The sequence below is a fragment of the Triplophysa rosa genome, linkage group LG3, assembly GCF_024868665.1.
Source record: "Triplophysa rosa linkage group LG3, Trosa_1v2, whole genome shotgun sequence".
Lineage (NCBI taxonomy): Eukaryota > Metazoa > Chordata > Actinopteri > Cypriniformes > Nemacheilidae > Triplophysa > Triplophysa rosa.
Genome location: NC_079892.1, coordinates 917,587 through 934,400, shown reverse-complemented (window position 1 = coordinate 934,400; position 16,814 = coordinate 917,587). Strand labels below are relative to the sequence as shown.

Below are 16,814 nucleotides of genomic sequence, written 5' to 3'. Positions count from 1 at the left end.
CACACACACAGGGATAACAGCACAATCCACAGCTCGCACACACTCGGTTGAATTGTGAAGAGTTTGTGTAACTGTGACACTCACAACATGACAGCTGATCTATAATCATCCGATGTGTGTTTGACAAATGACACGTACACAAAACACACGACTGCTGCATGTAAACACAAGCGGTGATGCTGTGAATCCCTTCAGATCCTAATGACAGACCTCAAACATCTACGCACACGCTCGCACACACACACACAGATGCCAGAGGGTGAGAGCCGAGCGGTACTGATGTGACGTCCTCATTAGTGCAGAACTCGACCGCTGAGGTCATGTGACCACAGTACGCCAGCCAGCATCCCATGAGACCGGTGGAGAGAGACAGAATCACAGCCATGACACCGGATGAACTCTTCCATCAGATCGCGCGCTTTACATTCACAGACTGAAACTCACGTGCTGCATGAGCGGCTGCAGTTTCGTCACGCCCGAGCTGAGCGGGGATCAAACGGCCGATGTTTTGAGAGAGAAGACAGACGTGTTTCCACATTAAAGAGCGGTAGACGGGCAGGTGAGCTCCTGCCACTTCAAACGGCCTCATGAAGAGGTGACACCCGGCCCTCCGCACCACAAACACCAGAGAGGAGCATCCACACACACACACACACACACACACACACACACACACAATCTAACACAAACCATCATCATTACCAGCCAAATAAATCACTGCCAACTTATAAAATACCTGTTTCTTTGTTCGCTTGTTTATCTCAAAAACTATTTGTGTTTCAATCAAACAAGATACAGTCATCTGTTGAGCGGTAGAAACAGGAAAACGTGCCTGTATTCTTAAATGCAACCAACAAAACTACAACGCAACTGAATAAAAACCTTCTCAGAACTTCGATGACATAAAATGACGTATTAGCAACATTATGTCATTGCTAAACACTATGAAAATGTAAGCATAAAAACATCATTAGTGCAAGGTTTAAACCATTAGCATGTTTTCATAACGTAATGGGAATGTCATTAAAACGTTCTTAAAACAGATTTGTGTTAGCAGAGAAAGAACCAAGTTTTAGGAACGACAAAGAGGAGGCTACACGATGAAGAACATCCAGACTTCAAACCATTTTACGGCAACAAGCATAACTTTCGGTAGACCTCCACGAAGAATCAATAACGCTCGAGTAGTTTTAATTTCGTTGAATACAATGAAACATTAATATAAATGAATATTGATCTGTATGAAATGAATTGATACATTGACACCAAACACAGAGCGAAGTTAACTTCAGAGCAGGCCGCATGCGTCCGATGACAGGGTCTATAACCGTGCGGAGTGAAGTAAAACAACACAGTGATGTTGCGTTCGTGAAGGAGTCCTTCTGGTTCATGAAATCTCTCCCTCGAGCACAGAGAGCGTCTTGAAGTAAGAGTTGAAATAAGAGCCAAACACTTCCAAACCCATCACATGTTTTTAAGGGGAATATTAAAGAAAGATCTGCTTTAGAATGATTCAGGTGAGCGTCTGATGAGTGTTTGGTGTTCTCAGGTGACGTGCTTGGATTAAGATGCTGTCCACATCAACGCTTTCTTCACTCGGCCGAGGGCTGAGCCGCTCTCGCTGGAGAGCTTCAAACAGGCCGACTCGACCGAGACGAGCGCTTCAAGACACACTTCACCTCCAACCAAACCCTCTCAAAGATCTGAACATCAGCGTCTCAGAGACGATTCCTCGAGTGGCAGCGCTACATGACGACAGTTCTCGTCACACTGGCCGACTGTCCCAGCTGCAGTCGTGTGGGAGTCAATTCATTTGCCTCCAATAAAGATTGAATGTCACGGTGGAGCTCAGACTCCCTCTTCCTCATCGCTGACATTTCACTTTAACACACACAACAACAAAGCATGCACAGTTTAAGAAAAGCGTCTTACCATCCCATAACCGCAGTCAGATCCGTCCGCGAGGGGCATGTGCTGTGTACGACAGCCTTTGTGATCTCCCTCCGCGCTGGTGCACCACAGACGCTTGCACTGTTTCTGAAATACACACCAAACATCTGCTACTGTGCCATTTCTCTGAATATCTTCTTCTTTCAGAGTCATATGACGATGCGGAGTAAACCAGCAAACTGTCATTTTAAGTGACGACATCGGTTGAAGGGATCCTCTCACAGGTCTAGTGAAATATCTCGTCTCTGCTTATGAAAACGTGCCCGACGGCTGAGATTTACACGAGCTTTAGCACCGACACACTCGTGCGACTGTTATGAGCTGACGTTGACAGATGTCCTACCATAAACGGACAGACTTGTGATCCGGGGCCGAACATGAGTTCACACTGTCGGTTGGCGTCGTAGAGTTGACCCGGGAGCTGAGCGGGAAGATTATACGTTCTGCCCGGAGGCTCGTCCAAGAGACATTCACCATAACCCGTACTGTTAAACATAGAAACACAACAAATATCAACACACAACAGCTGGTTACAGTGCAATGATGAAACGGAAACCAGCTTATTCTGTCCGTCTTAAAGGGACAGTTCACCCAAAAATGAAAATGATGTCACTGTTTTCTTTTCAAACCTGAATGAGTTTGTTTGTTCTTTACAACACTGAAGAAGATATTTTGAAGTACGCTGATAATCAAACTGAGTTCATTGCATGAAGACAAAACATTCCTCAAAATATCTTCTTTTGTGTTTGAGTCACACACAGATTTACAAACACGCGAGGATGAATAAATGATGACAGAATTTTGTTAAGAAGATATTTTCAGGTCTCCTCACAGGAAGTGAGGAATCTTCTTACCTTTTCAATTCTAGTTTAAGAAAGAAGTTAGGAATGTTCTGTATTCCCCGAAAAAAAAACTTCTTAAGACAGTTCTTAAAATTGATCTTAGGAAAAAAGTTAAGAATGCAAATTCTGGAAACAAAGGCTGTGGTAAGCATCATCATAAAATGACGACAGCATCACGGTTGTCTTAAATCTCAAAAGGTAAGATGTTTAATACATGTATTGGTTGTTTCACATGTGACGTGTTTTGTATCAAGCTAGAATCATAATTTTGACGTTTGCTTTATTAAGGAATTTTTATATTGATATAATGATGATGTCTAATGTTAGCTCCCTTACTTTAGCTTTCATTATTAAAAACAGAGCACTTTTTACATTATTCTGGGACAAAGTGACTCGAAACGGAGAGGATCACAAATATTATGACATAGTAACACACACAAAGTATTACCATAAATATAGCTTAATTTTCAGCACTTGCTAAGATCTTAGCTAACATGCTGATGCTGTTTAACACATCACATGCTAATATATATATATAGGCTATATAAGAATACGAGGTGCAACACGTTTCTTGTGTAGATAAACATGTAAGGGCTAATGTACAAGCAGCCGGTTGTTATGGCAGAAATAAGGGTCTTGTGTCGCACTGAAGGGGCTTATTAAAGCAATAAGCCCCAAGAAGCAGTGGGTTACAGTGCATTTTATAACAGCTAAGGGCGTTGTGGCATGACGCGAAAGGAGTGCCTAAAACCCCGTAGCTGTTATAAAATGCACTGTAACCCACTGCTTCGCGGGGCTTATTGCTTTTATAAAACGGTTATTCCATATGCTTAGCAAGGTTTCATAAAATAAAGTAAATAAAATGATATTTAGGCTATGTGGTGCGGTCAGCCGTTATATATTGAGGTATTTTATAACGGCTTAGAACTCCGCTCAGCCAATCAGAATCAAGGACCAGATTGCTTGTACATTATCCCGCTTATTACACGCCTACTTGCCACATGAGAAGAAAACTGGACATGAAATGTGAAATATTTGATTAGCTCATTTTTACCGAATGCAGACCTTCCGCGCGGAAAAGCCGTTTAGTTTTGGTTTTAAAGTAAGAAACGACATTCAAACATCACGAACAGGCAAATTGGTTTAATCATTTGTAAATATAATGTCATATGTGTTATTAAAAGACATATTTATAATTCATTTTTGTGTAATATTAAACTGCCCCTCTCAAAATGATTTGCAGCATCCGGGTTACAGGTGTTATTAGTTTTGAGCGCTTGTTATTTGAACATAACAATCCTTGGAATGTCGCGACTGGCCAATCAGAATCAAGCACTCAATGAGCCGTGTAATAACTACAGTTACAACACGTGTAATCGTTGACGAAGCATATGTCATTTATTCTTACGACAAAAATGAAGAAAAAAATATTTGAGAACTTTTAAAGAAATGTTTGAGAATCGCACTTATCAACATTCTTAGGAACTTCCTATAATTTATCTTAAGAACAATCTTATATTTGGTCAGTTTCGTGAATCGGGCCCTTGTAGTTTTTTTGTGTCACGTGACAATGGTTTGACATGAATGCAGTGGTGTCTGTAGGTCAAGTGTGAGGTTCATGGAGCCGGTGCCGGGTGGTCTGTTTTGTTACCTGACGGTAAATGATTGACTGGACTTAGTTAGACACCAGACGGCACAAAGAGCGCATTTCAACAGGGGTAAAGTTTTCCTCCTCTTTTCCTTTTCTACACAATGCACAGAACGGGAGCATTTTAGCATCACTGGAAGTCTCTCTCTCGCTCTGTAACGTTGTGTATGTCGTCCCACCACACCCTTTCTTTAAGAGCTACAAAAGAACAGCTGTTTTCAGCAGATTTCATTGAGCGCTCATTGAATTTGTTGGGCTTAAAATCCCTCAATAGCTCATTGAGTTTAAGACTGTATCAAAAACCCATTCAACAAAACAACCTTCATAAAAGTGCGCCGTGTGCTGACGGGAAACTCTCTGATGTGTTATTAAGTGCAGTTTGTAGTTGGCAGTGAAGTCAAACACCTGTTTGTTTCACTCATTAGGGCACTTTCTGATGACACAAAAACTGAAATGCTTCACGTGTGTGTGTGTGTGTGTGTGAGAGAGAGAGAGGTAAACTCATTATATTCCACAAACACCGTTTCAAGTTTTGATTTAGTGATGAAATGTCTCGGCCTCACACACACACACACACATCACCGCGTAACTCGCTCGTCCCGGCTGTGATACAAACTCTCTCTCTCTCTTTTGTGAAGCTCTCTGCATCCACTCGAGCAGAAGATCAAAGGCTCGCGTCCAGAGAAAATCTCATTAGAACTGACATTTCCTGTCTTAAAGGAACTCTGAGAAGCCCTCAATGAGTCGTTGCCCCCGGTTACCGTTGCCGAGGGGCCAAGCACGCCGGCAACTAAATGACTGTTTGTCCGGCACCCCGAGAGAAAGCCGACAGACGCAGACCGAAAGAGAGAGCGCGACCCAATCACGATTCACTCAAAGGTCATTTTAACCTTAAAACCACGACACCAGATCACACTGGTCAAGCGCTGCAAACCAGATAAACCAGTTGCTCAAACACCCGAACCAGTGAGAAACATCAACAAATATCAATCAATCCAGAGACACAGAGAGTGAGACTCACTCGAGGAAATCAGTGATGTGTTTGCGGCTGCATGTGGACCAGGACCACGGACTGGTGTCGTAGTTGAGCGTCGGAGCCATGACGTGATACTGATGCTTGACACCAGACTCACGACACTTCGGACTGTCATCATGAGGCATGTTGAACCTAAAACACACACAAACAACCGCAAAAATTCAACAACATGATGCTAAAAAATGACAGAATACTCATGAACAGAAAACTGTCTCAACGTTGTCTCAGATGTTTCTCTTACACTTGCTCAGGAGAAATGAAACGAGAATCAAACGAGACACGAAGAGTCGGGAGGATTATAGGGCTCAAATAATCAGGATTTGATGAGAAATGTCTGAGCTCATACTGAGACTTTGGATTGCAGACGAGACACATCTGAGCTCAGTTTGACTCATTGAGATCTCTTCTCAAACTCTCATGACAGACACATTTCTGACTGAAATATCTGAGACACACATGAGATCTTACTGACGTCTAAGAGAAATGATTGAGATCTCTGGCCCTATTTGAACGACCTAAGCGCATGTCTACAGCGGACACACAGCTTGTTCTAACGGGATTGGTGCGCGTCCGGTGTGGACAGAATTGAAAATGATAACGGGTTCTAATGCGTTCTCTTGTCGCGTCGCATCTTGCCGCATCCGGTGCAGACACGGTGTTACGCGCACGGCGCAGGTGCACTCAGGGCGTGTCCGAATCCACTTGTGCTAGTTTAACGACAGGAAAACGGTCCATGGTCTAAACGGGTCGTCCCGATTCTCTTAATGAGTCATGGGTGTGTTTTGGGCGTGACGTGCAGCAAACCAATCAGAATCTCATCTCTCATTCCCTTTAAGAGCCAGTTGCGCTCGCTACTTACACAGCAAAGACTGGACGCTTCTCCAGAGAGGAAACGCATCTGCTCGCGCATGCGTGAGGTTAAAGCGCGCACGACCATCTACAGGACAAGCTGGATTTTTAGCTTTATGTGCGCGATAATAATCTTTTACGTTGTACTTCATTTATTTTTTATATTTGGCATGTTTGTGTGCTGCTGCGCTTCCCTCTGTGTAATACGTAAAGTGATGGACCCGCCCAGAGGCGCATTTTCTACTAAAGCGCTCTTTAAATAACAAAACAAATATTGCACTATTGACTTTAGAGCAGCTTTGAGTTGGTTTATGGCGCAGTCTATTTTGGGCGCACAAATGAGCGCAAATGCATTTTCTGTTTAACCAATGCAGCGCAGGACGGGGAAATGAGAACTGAAACCAGCAGAAACACTTGCGCCGCATTGCGCCGGGTGTACGATAAGGCCCTCATGTGTGATGTTTCTGTCTTATGGGAGGGTGGAAGTTTCCAGAAATGGGTTTGTGTTGAATGAAAGCACTTTAAGAGGACGAGCTGCGTTGGAATAAACCCTTCAAAAATAGCAGCAACAATCCGATGAGGTCAGACTTGAAAATTCCAGCTGTCCCATCAAACGCCAACACATTCAGAACAAAGCCGTGTTGCTATCAGATGTTTAGTGTCCTCAACAGGGATTGTGATCATCCTCAATGACAGATCAGAACATCAACACAAACCTGAAGACTCGGCTCAACATTTACTCGTGACGTTACAAACTTTATTTCTGCTGTGAAACACAAAGGGTGTCTCTTCTTACAGAAGATTCATGTTCAGTGTGAACCGAAAACATCTGTGAAAGCAAAACCGCACGACTGGTAACTTGACAGCATCTCCATTTCTGAGTTTAAATCTGTGCACACGGACTTCTGCGAGACGTCGCTGTGAAAGATGTTCAGCGATGAAAGATTGTTGAAATGTGCGTGTGTGTGGAATGTGCTTTGACCAAACAGACGACATTCATCAGCATTAAGAGAGTGAGCATTTGAGAATGAGCGACGGCACGTCCAGAACACGAGACTGACAGATTATAAATGTGACCGTCGCCGTATCGACCGGCGGAACTCCTGCTGCCTGTGCTTTTGGAAAACTTGACAGATCTGAATTCATAACGAGAGGAAGAGACAAACGTTCGGCGGGAGGATGAAATATCGTGAGCGAGCTTTGAGAATGAACTTACACGTGACCGAGTTCATGAGCGATGGTGAAGGATGCGCTCAGTCCGTTCTCCTCGCTGATGGAGCAGCTGCGGTAGGGGTCACACATCGTCCCCAACTCCGCCAGACCTTCACACACACACACACACACACACACACACACACACACACACACACACACACACACAGAAACGTCATCTGGACATGCTACGTTAGCTCTCTCAGGCCTGATCCCTCTTTAAATTGAAGGGATGACAGATCGTGGGCCCTGAACACCTGCGCAGGGGCCCGGTCGCAGGTCACCGAGTTTGACGCTTCAAGAGAAGTCATTGACAAACCCACAGCTGCTGGAGCACGAGCCGCACAGCTGACGGCGTTCATGAACACATTCTCTTTCATCTTCCCTCTAAATATAGCAGAACTCAACATCAGACGTGCAGGACTTCAGAGTCAATCTAGCGGCTCAATCAAATATTCAATTTCTTCTTGTCTGAAGCATTAATCAAACTGTATGTTGAGGTCGAAACCAAAAAACATTTCTCTTCTCTTCTCTGAAGTTTTACATTAAGATGAAGAGTGTTTTACCTAACGTGTCGCACTTGTCTTTCGCTCGGCAGATGTCCTCCCTGCGACACAAACACACACGTCTCATCACACAACCCACACAAACCTACACGTCTTTGGTTTACTGGAAGGAGAAGGTCAAAGGTGAGGGTCAGGTCACCTGGTTATGAGAAGTGCGGTGTCGTGGTGGTCGGGGTGACCGTCGTCTAAAGCGTTGTGACTCTGTTGCCAGACGCAGAAGTTATGCAGCGTCGAGGTGGCGTAGAAGCTTACGTTCGGCCCTTCCTGAGGAACAAGACAACAGCTCATCCAAGAGAAACAACTGCTCACGGCTTGGGATTCTCACCCAATCTTGGTTTAAAAACACCTGTTTCGACAAATTCCCTTTATATTCATTTAAAACAAGGTATGATACGTTTACAGGCATTCATGTCCAATTCTGAAACAATTCTCATTACCGTCACCATTTAAAACATGCTATTGGATAAAAGCGTCCGCTAAATGACTAATGTAAATGTAATGTTCTGCTAAAATCAAGCGAAGCCATGATGCCTAAGCAAGTTTTTATTCATCAGACATAATAAGACATTAATGAAGTACAGTATATTTTAATAGAACATTTCTTTAAATGTGGAAAACTAGCTGTATGGGTAATGAGAAGTCGTGTACACAGCGTGACAAGAGAACATTAGTAGTAGATGTGTTTAAATCAAACTTAATGTAAATATCGCTGTGTTTAAAAAACCTTACAGAGGAGGAGAATATCAGTCCTGGACACTTCCATTATTTCTTCAGTTTTATTATACAGTTTTTTGTCATTAGAGAACACCTAGAAGAACATCAAATTGTTTATTCACGATATTTTAATTTTACTCTGTTTAAATTACAACATACACTGTATGACACACTAAAGGTGCATAAAAGATTCTTCACCGCGATGCCACAGAAGAACCATTCAGTCAAACCATCTCTTTCTTACCTTTCCGTGATCTTTTTTCACCACAAAGAACCTTTTGTGAGACAGAAAGGTTCTTCGGCTGTTAGCGGTTCTTTATGAAACCATTTAGACAGAAAAGGTTCTTCTATGGCATCAAAGCACCTTTATTTTGAAGAGTGCAGATGACCAGACTCTATTTAACCTGGCAGGTCATTCTTTAGTCCAGTGATTTATTCAGAAAGCCTCACGTGTGTGTGTGTGTGTGTGTGTGTGTGTGTGTGTGTGTGTGTGTCTTGTGTACCTGCTCGTTGTGTATGACGATGAGTTTGACAATCATGATGTTTATGAGGTTTCCCACACTGGGGTCTCGGTAGATCGCAGCAACCTGAAGCAAGATACAAGCAAACCAAAGTGTGGATATAAAACAACACCCTTCAAGAGATCACGTAAGCCTGAGAGTCTGTCAGGAAGTCATTAAGTCTCTCTAAACGTCCCGTGTGTCTGTGTGAAGCCAAAGGGCAAACCTCAACAAAACCACTGACAGACAGACAGACAGATCACAGATGGAAGCTGCCATAAATCACCGTCAGACACACCAATGGCGTCTTCTGATTGGCCAAGAGAACTGTGACATCATCAATGCAGAGCGCTCTACTGACACACGAGTGAATGGCGCTCAAGTTGAAGGCATTGCATTGTGGTAGGGCTGCTCGATTATGACAAAAATCATAATCACGGTTATTTTGCCCAATACTGAGATCCCGGTTATTTAACACGATTACTCACTAACTTTAAAAAAACATCGAAAAATAAAAAACTCGGCTTTTTATCTGTGAATTCAACTGAAGCATAAATGTAAAGAGAGAGCACAGCTGACCGCTGCATAGGGAAGGGCTGCGCTGTGGATTTAAACCACAAGAGAAGAGAGGATCCTTGCCAAATGGAACGCGGCACAATAATCGCTTTACCTCCATTATTTTGTTTTTGTAATTGTTGAAGGCCAAAATTGACGATTAGGATTCATTTTCGATGAATTGCACAGCCCTACATTGTGCTCATGTAGCGTCTCATGCATGATGTAAACAACACAACACGTCAAAATATCATCGATTTATGAATATATCAACTCAAAGAACTGAAGACATGGACTCAATTAATGATTAAAAAACGATCAAATTCTCTTTCAAACCGATTGAGACGTTAATGAGACCAACTGCAGATTTCACGAGCTTGAATATAACAAGAACATAAAACAACGAAACTATCATTTTGTTTCCAGAGGAATAATTTATTGCTCAGATGAGACTCTTTCATAAGGTTTTTGTTCCATCAAGGTATCTCGTGTTTTTTCTCAACCCAATTTAATTCAAGAGTTCAAGAGAAATTGATCATATTGAGATATCAGACTTTTTAACTTTGGCATCTTGGCTCCCAGTTTGAGACTCAACTAACTTCAGGAGAAACATCTGAGAAACAAGAGACCTCACCATTTGATCTCCGGAGAATCCATCGAGACCTGATGTGAACGTTATCTTTCTTTAAACAACACATACTGTCCAGTAACTGAAGAGAGAGAGCGTAATAAAGGAATCCTTCACTTACTACGGACATGATAGTGAGTATGTAGTGCTCCAGGTTCCGTCCGTGATGTCTCACCATCTTCACATCGGCCGTCACCATCAGCTCAACGAAGCGCGGGTACGACAGGAAGCGTTTCTTACGGGAATGAGCATCGCTGGGATCATCTTTGGAGTGGGCGGTGCGCTTGTGAAGGGTTTCCTGTAACGATGTCACTTCCTCTTTGAGAGTTCTGTTGCTATGGAGACTGACGCGTGTGCTGGCATGATGTTCTGTGAGACAGAATGAAGAAATGCTCAAGTTGAGGCGTTCACTGACAATATGATGTGCGTTTCATACAGTCTATGCTAAAGTCAGGGTATGCGCAGCCATCTGCGTGCACGTGTGCGCTCTGATCTACAGCTGCGTGATGTGGGATTATGTCAGAGCGGAGGGTGCTGGAATGAAGCTCACAGCTGAAGCCAAAACCTTTTCAGAAGAGCCACGCTCTCACATTATGAGCGTGATATCAGACACTTCAGTTAAATGAAAAAGAAAGTGTCTTTAGGTTTAAGAGGAAATTCTGGTTAATCACTTCAGGCCACACATCATCATCATCATCATCATCATCATCATCATCATCATCATCATCAGGTCAGCCGTCACTACAGGAAACTCCTGTGAATTAAAATGACACAGTTTAAACCGCAAGACCTTCTCCAGTGAGCGCTGGTCTAAAGAACGGCTTCCACACACACCACACAACACAAACACATAATCTACTGTAAACTCCACATGTGTTGACATAACCTCTAACACACAAACACACACATCAACACTGATGTAAACACTGACATCATTTGTGGACGCCGTCAACAGTTAACATCAATTTACAGAAATCCATCATATTTGACTTTCTTCACGTAACCAATCACAAACCTGAGAAGCACATGTGTGTAGAACAACCGAACATTATGAACACTGTTGAGGAGAGACAGAATCTTCAGCAGGTGACAGGTGAACATCTGCAGACGTGTCATTACAATCAAACACCGGAGAGAAATGAAGACAATAAAGATACATGTCATGAAGATTACCACACACACACGCGCAAACACGCACGCACACACAGACACACACACAAACACACGCGCAAACACACACGTGTGCACACACACAAACACACAAGCTTGCACACACGCAACACATGCACGCACGCACACACACACACAAACACACGCGCAAACACACACGCGTGCACACACACAAACACACAAGCTTGCACACACGCAACACATGCACGCACGCACACACACACACACACACACACAAACACACACACGTGCACACACGCAACACATGCACGCACGCTCATACAGACACACGCACACACACGCGTGCACACACGCAAACACACAAGCATGCACACACGCAAACACACAAGCGTGCACACACGCAACACATGCACGCACGCACACACAGACACACACACACACGCAAACACACAAGCGTGCACACACGCAACACATGCACGCACGCACACACACGCGCAAACACACACGCGTGCACACACGCAAACACACAAGCATGCACACATGCAAACACACAAGCGTGCACACACGCAACACATGCACGCACGCACACACAGACACACGCACGCACACACACGCGCAAACACATACGTGTGCACACACGCAAACACACAAGCATGCACACACGCAACTCATGCACGCGCACACACACTCACATATGTGTGCACACGCGCAAACACATGCACGCACACACACACACACACACATGCGCACACAGACATACACACACACACGCAAAATGCACACACATCTCTTTTAGCAGCTACATCCCGCTACAAGTTCAGAGCTTTGACCTTTGACCTCATCAGTGTGAACTCTGCACAAACCAAACATCCTAAAAGTTTCTCAGTTCCTAAAAAATTATAAAACACTCCACAAACAACAAACTCCAGAAACAACTACAACAAATCACACACACACACAATGAACATCTGTCATGTGACCTCGGTTACATCAGCAGAAGTCGTTTAAAATCTGAAGCAATTTCAGACATATCAGCAGAACAAACGTCTTTACTCTCCAGCACACACACACACATCACACACACACACGCACACACACACACGCACACACACCCACACACACACACACGAGCAGCGCTGCATGTGTGCAAAACAAACACATAGTTTCCTCGCCTCTCTTTTGTCCTCATTCACAGACGGGATGTTTTTTTGTGTGAAACTCGACTCCTGAAAGGGTGAAATCCCTGAGCAAACATGAACAGGAAGATCCTGTGGCTTCAGTAAACACGTGTGTGACATCACTGACAGCACACACTTAACATGACAGATCACACAGAGGCAAGAGTTTCAGAAGATGTCATCAAACTGAGCTCAGATGTGTCTCGTCTGCAATCAAAGGTCAATCTTATTGAAGATCTCGATATCAACTCAAACATTTCACCTGGACAATCTACATTCATTTACACCTCCTCTCTTTATTTCTTCTGAGAGTAAGCTGATGCTCACATGAAACACAACAGAGAACTCCATCAAATCTCCTGAGCTGTGAAAGAGAATATAGAGCGCTCGTGTCATCATCAGCCCACAGTTTGAGTGGGTGAATCAAGTGTCTCTCTGTCCATCAGCACACAGACGTCTGTTGTCCCGCAGCGAGCTGGACTCTAGAGAAGCCCTTTTCTGACCACCACCTCAAACTCTCTCAGAACTCCTTATACAGTCCATCACATCACCAATTAATAATCTATCATCAATATTACTAGAAATAATAAATATTTGAAAGTCAATAATAGCTGTCCAGCAGACACACTGGTGTGTTACTGACACAATAATAAATCCATGAAGCTTCAGTAGCCGAGATGAAGATGAAGATGATGATGATGAGCGCCTCTGCGCCGCTTCAAAGCAAAACAAAATCATCTCACTCATTTAGAACTCTTTCTATGAGAAACACACACACAGAGATCACAGACAGAGAGATGAATCAGATGAAGCGGCCCGTATCCTCATGGACCGTCATCTCTTTCATTTGACCACCAGCTCAACAAAGACACTCGCAAGACAGAGAGATTAACACCAGCATAATCATTAGAGCCTTTACAGACAAGTGCTCACACACACACACACGCACGCACAAGCACGCACGCACGCACACACACACACACACGCACGCACACACACGATGTCAGAGAATGATACAGAGAATCATCTGTATTAAACGCACTCTGTGAAGTAATACTTGTGGATAATTAAGTGAAAACCATCGTTTCTGGAGGACACTGACATCATCATCAGAGTGTTTTTGAGGTTGTAGAGTGACAGACGGTGTAAATGGATCCACCTGCAGGCGTTGAGAAGAACCGAGACGTGGAGAGCCCTTATCATGGAAACACGTCTCTCAACATGGCTCATGACACCAGACTGACGTGAGATCAGATCAGAGAGTTCGGGACTCTAAAACACACGTCACGTTACAATCTGTTCAATCTGGACCGACACCGAAGAGCCTGTGACACAACTACTGCTAGATCAAAACATTATTCATGCAAAAGAGTATTAAAGGGACAGTTCACCCAGAGCCATTGAGAGAGAGAGTCGCGTCAACTCCGTTGACTCCAATGGAACAGTTTTTTCACAGCAATGGAGGCTCTCAATAGTTACTAGTGAGGCACAGAGCTGCGACTAAACAGACCAACTGAGGTAAACGTCTAACCCATTTAAAGATGAAAGCCATTTAATGAATAAAAAAATGAAAGAAATAAAGCATTTCAAGAGAAAACATAACTTCCTGGAACTGTCTGAAGGCTCCATGAATCACGTGACAGAACTCTCTCTCTCTCAACGGCTCTGAGTTCACCCAAACAGGAAGTTTCATCATCATTTATTCTCTCTCATGTGTTTGTAAATCTCTAAGTGAGTCTTTCTTCACTGGAACACAAAAGAAGATATTTTGAGAAATGTCTTAGGGGTTTCAATGGCGTTCAGTGTTGTTTGATGATCAACGTTCTTCAAAATATCTTCTTTTGTGTTCTGAAGAAGAAAGAAACTGCTTTTGTTTCTACTTCAATACAGGTTTGACATGAGGATGAATAACTGATGACAGAATTGTGATTTTTGGGTGAACGTCCGTATATAGAGTCAGTGTTTATACACAGATCATTTTCGCTAATCACGGTTGATATAGGATATAGAAAGTAATTGGTATTAAGTAACTAAATACTTTTTGGAGAGAGTCATTTGTACAGTAATTAGTAACTAGTAATTCATTACTTTTTCAGAGTAACTTACCCAACACTGCCCGTCGCCCGTGTCGTGTCTGTAAATCAAGTTTCCTCTAAGCTTCATCTCTCACCGTGTTCAGAGCTTCATTTGTGTGTTCCCCGTCCACCGTCCGCACCGACTGTCCACAGCAGGTTATATAATGACAACATAAAAGAGTCTTTGTGAGGGTCAGTGATGTCACCGTCCTTTATGTGTGCTTTTAAAGCAGAGGTCCCGGGCGGCTGTGCTGCGATTGGACGGAGAGCGAGTGGAGACGACACATGAAAGGGATGATGGGACGTGCCAACTGTCCCAGTTTTCTGTGCCAAGTGTCTCTGAGATCAAACCGCTCGGGGTTTTCTCACGAGTCGACCAGTGAACGTCATTTGCAGTAGGTCAAACTGAGAGCGGATTGCAGAATTGTTGAGAGACGGGCATGTGTTTGAAAACATCACAGGAGGAGTAAAAATGAGTTTGTGGTTTGTGTCGAGAGAAATCTTACATTTAGATCTGAGTGCAGAATGTTGAGATTTCTTCTCAAACCTGGTAAGATGAGAGAAACTGAAGACATGACTTTGGTCTCTGTCTGCTCCTCCAAGCATTCTGTTTGTCTCTTGAATGATGGTTGCACGAGGTCGGCGGGTGAATGTTTTCAGTCCATTTCAGATGTTTTGATTGTGACAGACGTTTTGTTTTAAGGTTCTTGCCAACGATCTCTCAATGTCGATTTGGCTCACCGTGCTTTCTTCAGAAATAAAGCTCTCAGGTCAATATGAATGTTGGTGTGGTCTCACCGACAGATGTTCAAAATGATCTGTGTATAAACACTGACTCTATATACGGACGTTCACCCAAAAATCACAATTCTGTCATCAGTTATTCATCCTCATGTCAAACCTGTNACTGACAGCACACACTTAACATGACAGATCACACAGAGGCAAGAGTTTCAGAAGATGTCATCAAACTGAGCTCAGATGTGTCTCGTCTGCAATCAAGAGATGAAGCTTAGAGGAAACTTGATTTACAGACACGACACGGGCGACGGGCAGTGTTGGGTAAGTTACTCTGAAAAAGTAATGAATTACTAGTTACTAATTACTGTACAAATGACTCTCTCCAAAAAGTATTTAGTTACTTAATACCAATTACTTTCTATATCCTATATCAACCGTGATTAGCGAAAATGATCTGTGTATAAACACTGACTCTATATACGGACGTTCACCCAAAAATCACAATTCTGTCATCAGTTATTCATCCTCATGTCAAACCTGTATTGAAGTAGAAACAAAAGCAGTTTCTTTCTTCTTCAGAACACAAAAGAAGATATTTTGAAGAACGTTGATCATCAAACAACACTGAACGCCATTGAAACCCCTAAGACATTTCTCAAAATATCTTCTTTTGTGTTCCAGTGAAGAAAGACTCACTTAGAGATTTACAAACACATGAGAGAGAATAAATGATGATGAAACTTCCTGTTTGGGTGAACTCAGAGCCGTTGAGAGAGAGAGAGTTCTGTCACGTGATTCATGGAGCCTTCAGACAGTTCCAGGAAGTTATGTTTTCTCTTGAAATGCTTTATTTCTTTCATTTTTTTATTCATTAAATGGCTTTCATCTTTAAATGGGTTAGACGTTTACCTCAGTTGGTCTGTTTAGTCGCAGCTCTGTGCCTCACTAGTAACTATTGAGAGCCTCCATTGCTGTGAAAAAACTGTTCCATTGGAGTCAACGGAGTTGACGCGACTCTCTCTCTCAATGGCTCTGGGTGAACTGTCCCTTTAATACTCTTTTGCATGAATAATGTTTTGATCTAGCAGTAGTTGTGTCACAGGCTCTTCGGTGTCGGTCCAGATTGAACAGATTGTAACGTGACGTGTGTTTTAGAGTCCCGAACTCTCTGATCTGATCTCACGTCAGT

The 16,814-nt window shown here is 43.2% G+C and overlaps 1 protein-coding gene across 6 annotated transcripts in view; it reads right to left on the bottom strand.

Moving 5' to 3' along the window:
• LOC130551688 (A disintegrin and metalloproteinase with thrombospondin motifs 20) overlaps positions 1-16,814 on the bottom strand; it is a 56,721-nt gene that overhangs the window by 31,483 nt on the left and 8,424 nt on the right. For 3 of the 6 annotated variants that reach the window (XM_057329533.1, XM_057329534.1, XM_057329538.1), the window contains 8 exons: positions 10,622-10,869; positions 9,321-9,404; positions 8,243-8,367; positions 8,104-8,144; positions 7,542-7,647; positions 5,462-5,608; positions 2,294-2,435; positions 1,933-2,037 (listed from right to left, as the gene is read on the bottom strand). In XM_057329533.1, coding sequence (XP_057185516.1) covers positions 1,933-2,037; positions 2,294-2,435; positions 5,462-5,608; positions 7,542-7,647; positions 8,104-8,144; positions 8,243-8,367; positions 9,321-9,404; positions 10,622-10,869 — 998 coding nt within the window. Of the gene's footprint in view, positions 1-1,932; positions 2,038-2,293; positions 2,436-5,461; positions 5,609-7,541; positions 7,648-8,103; positions 8,145-8,242; positions 8,368-9,320; positions 9,405-10,621; positions 10,870-11,515; positions 11,576-13,968; positions 14,082-14,915; positions 15,044-16,814 lie in introns of those variants that run through there. The other 3 variants (XM_057329536.1, XM_057329537.1, XM_057329535.1) reach the window with 3 other exon arrangements.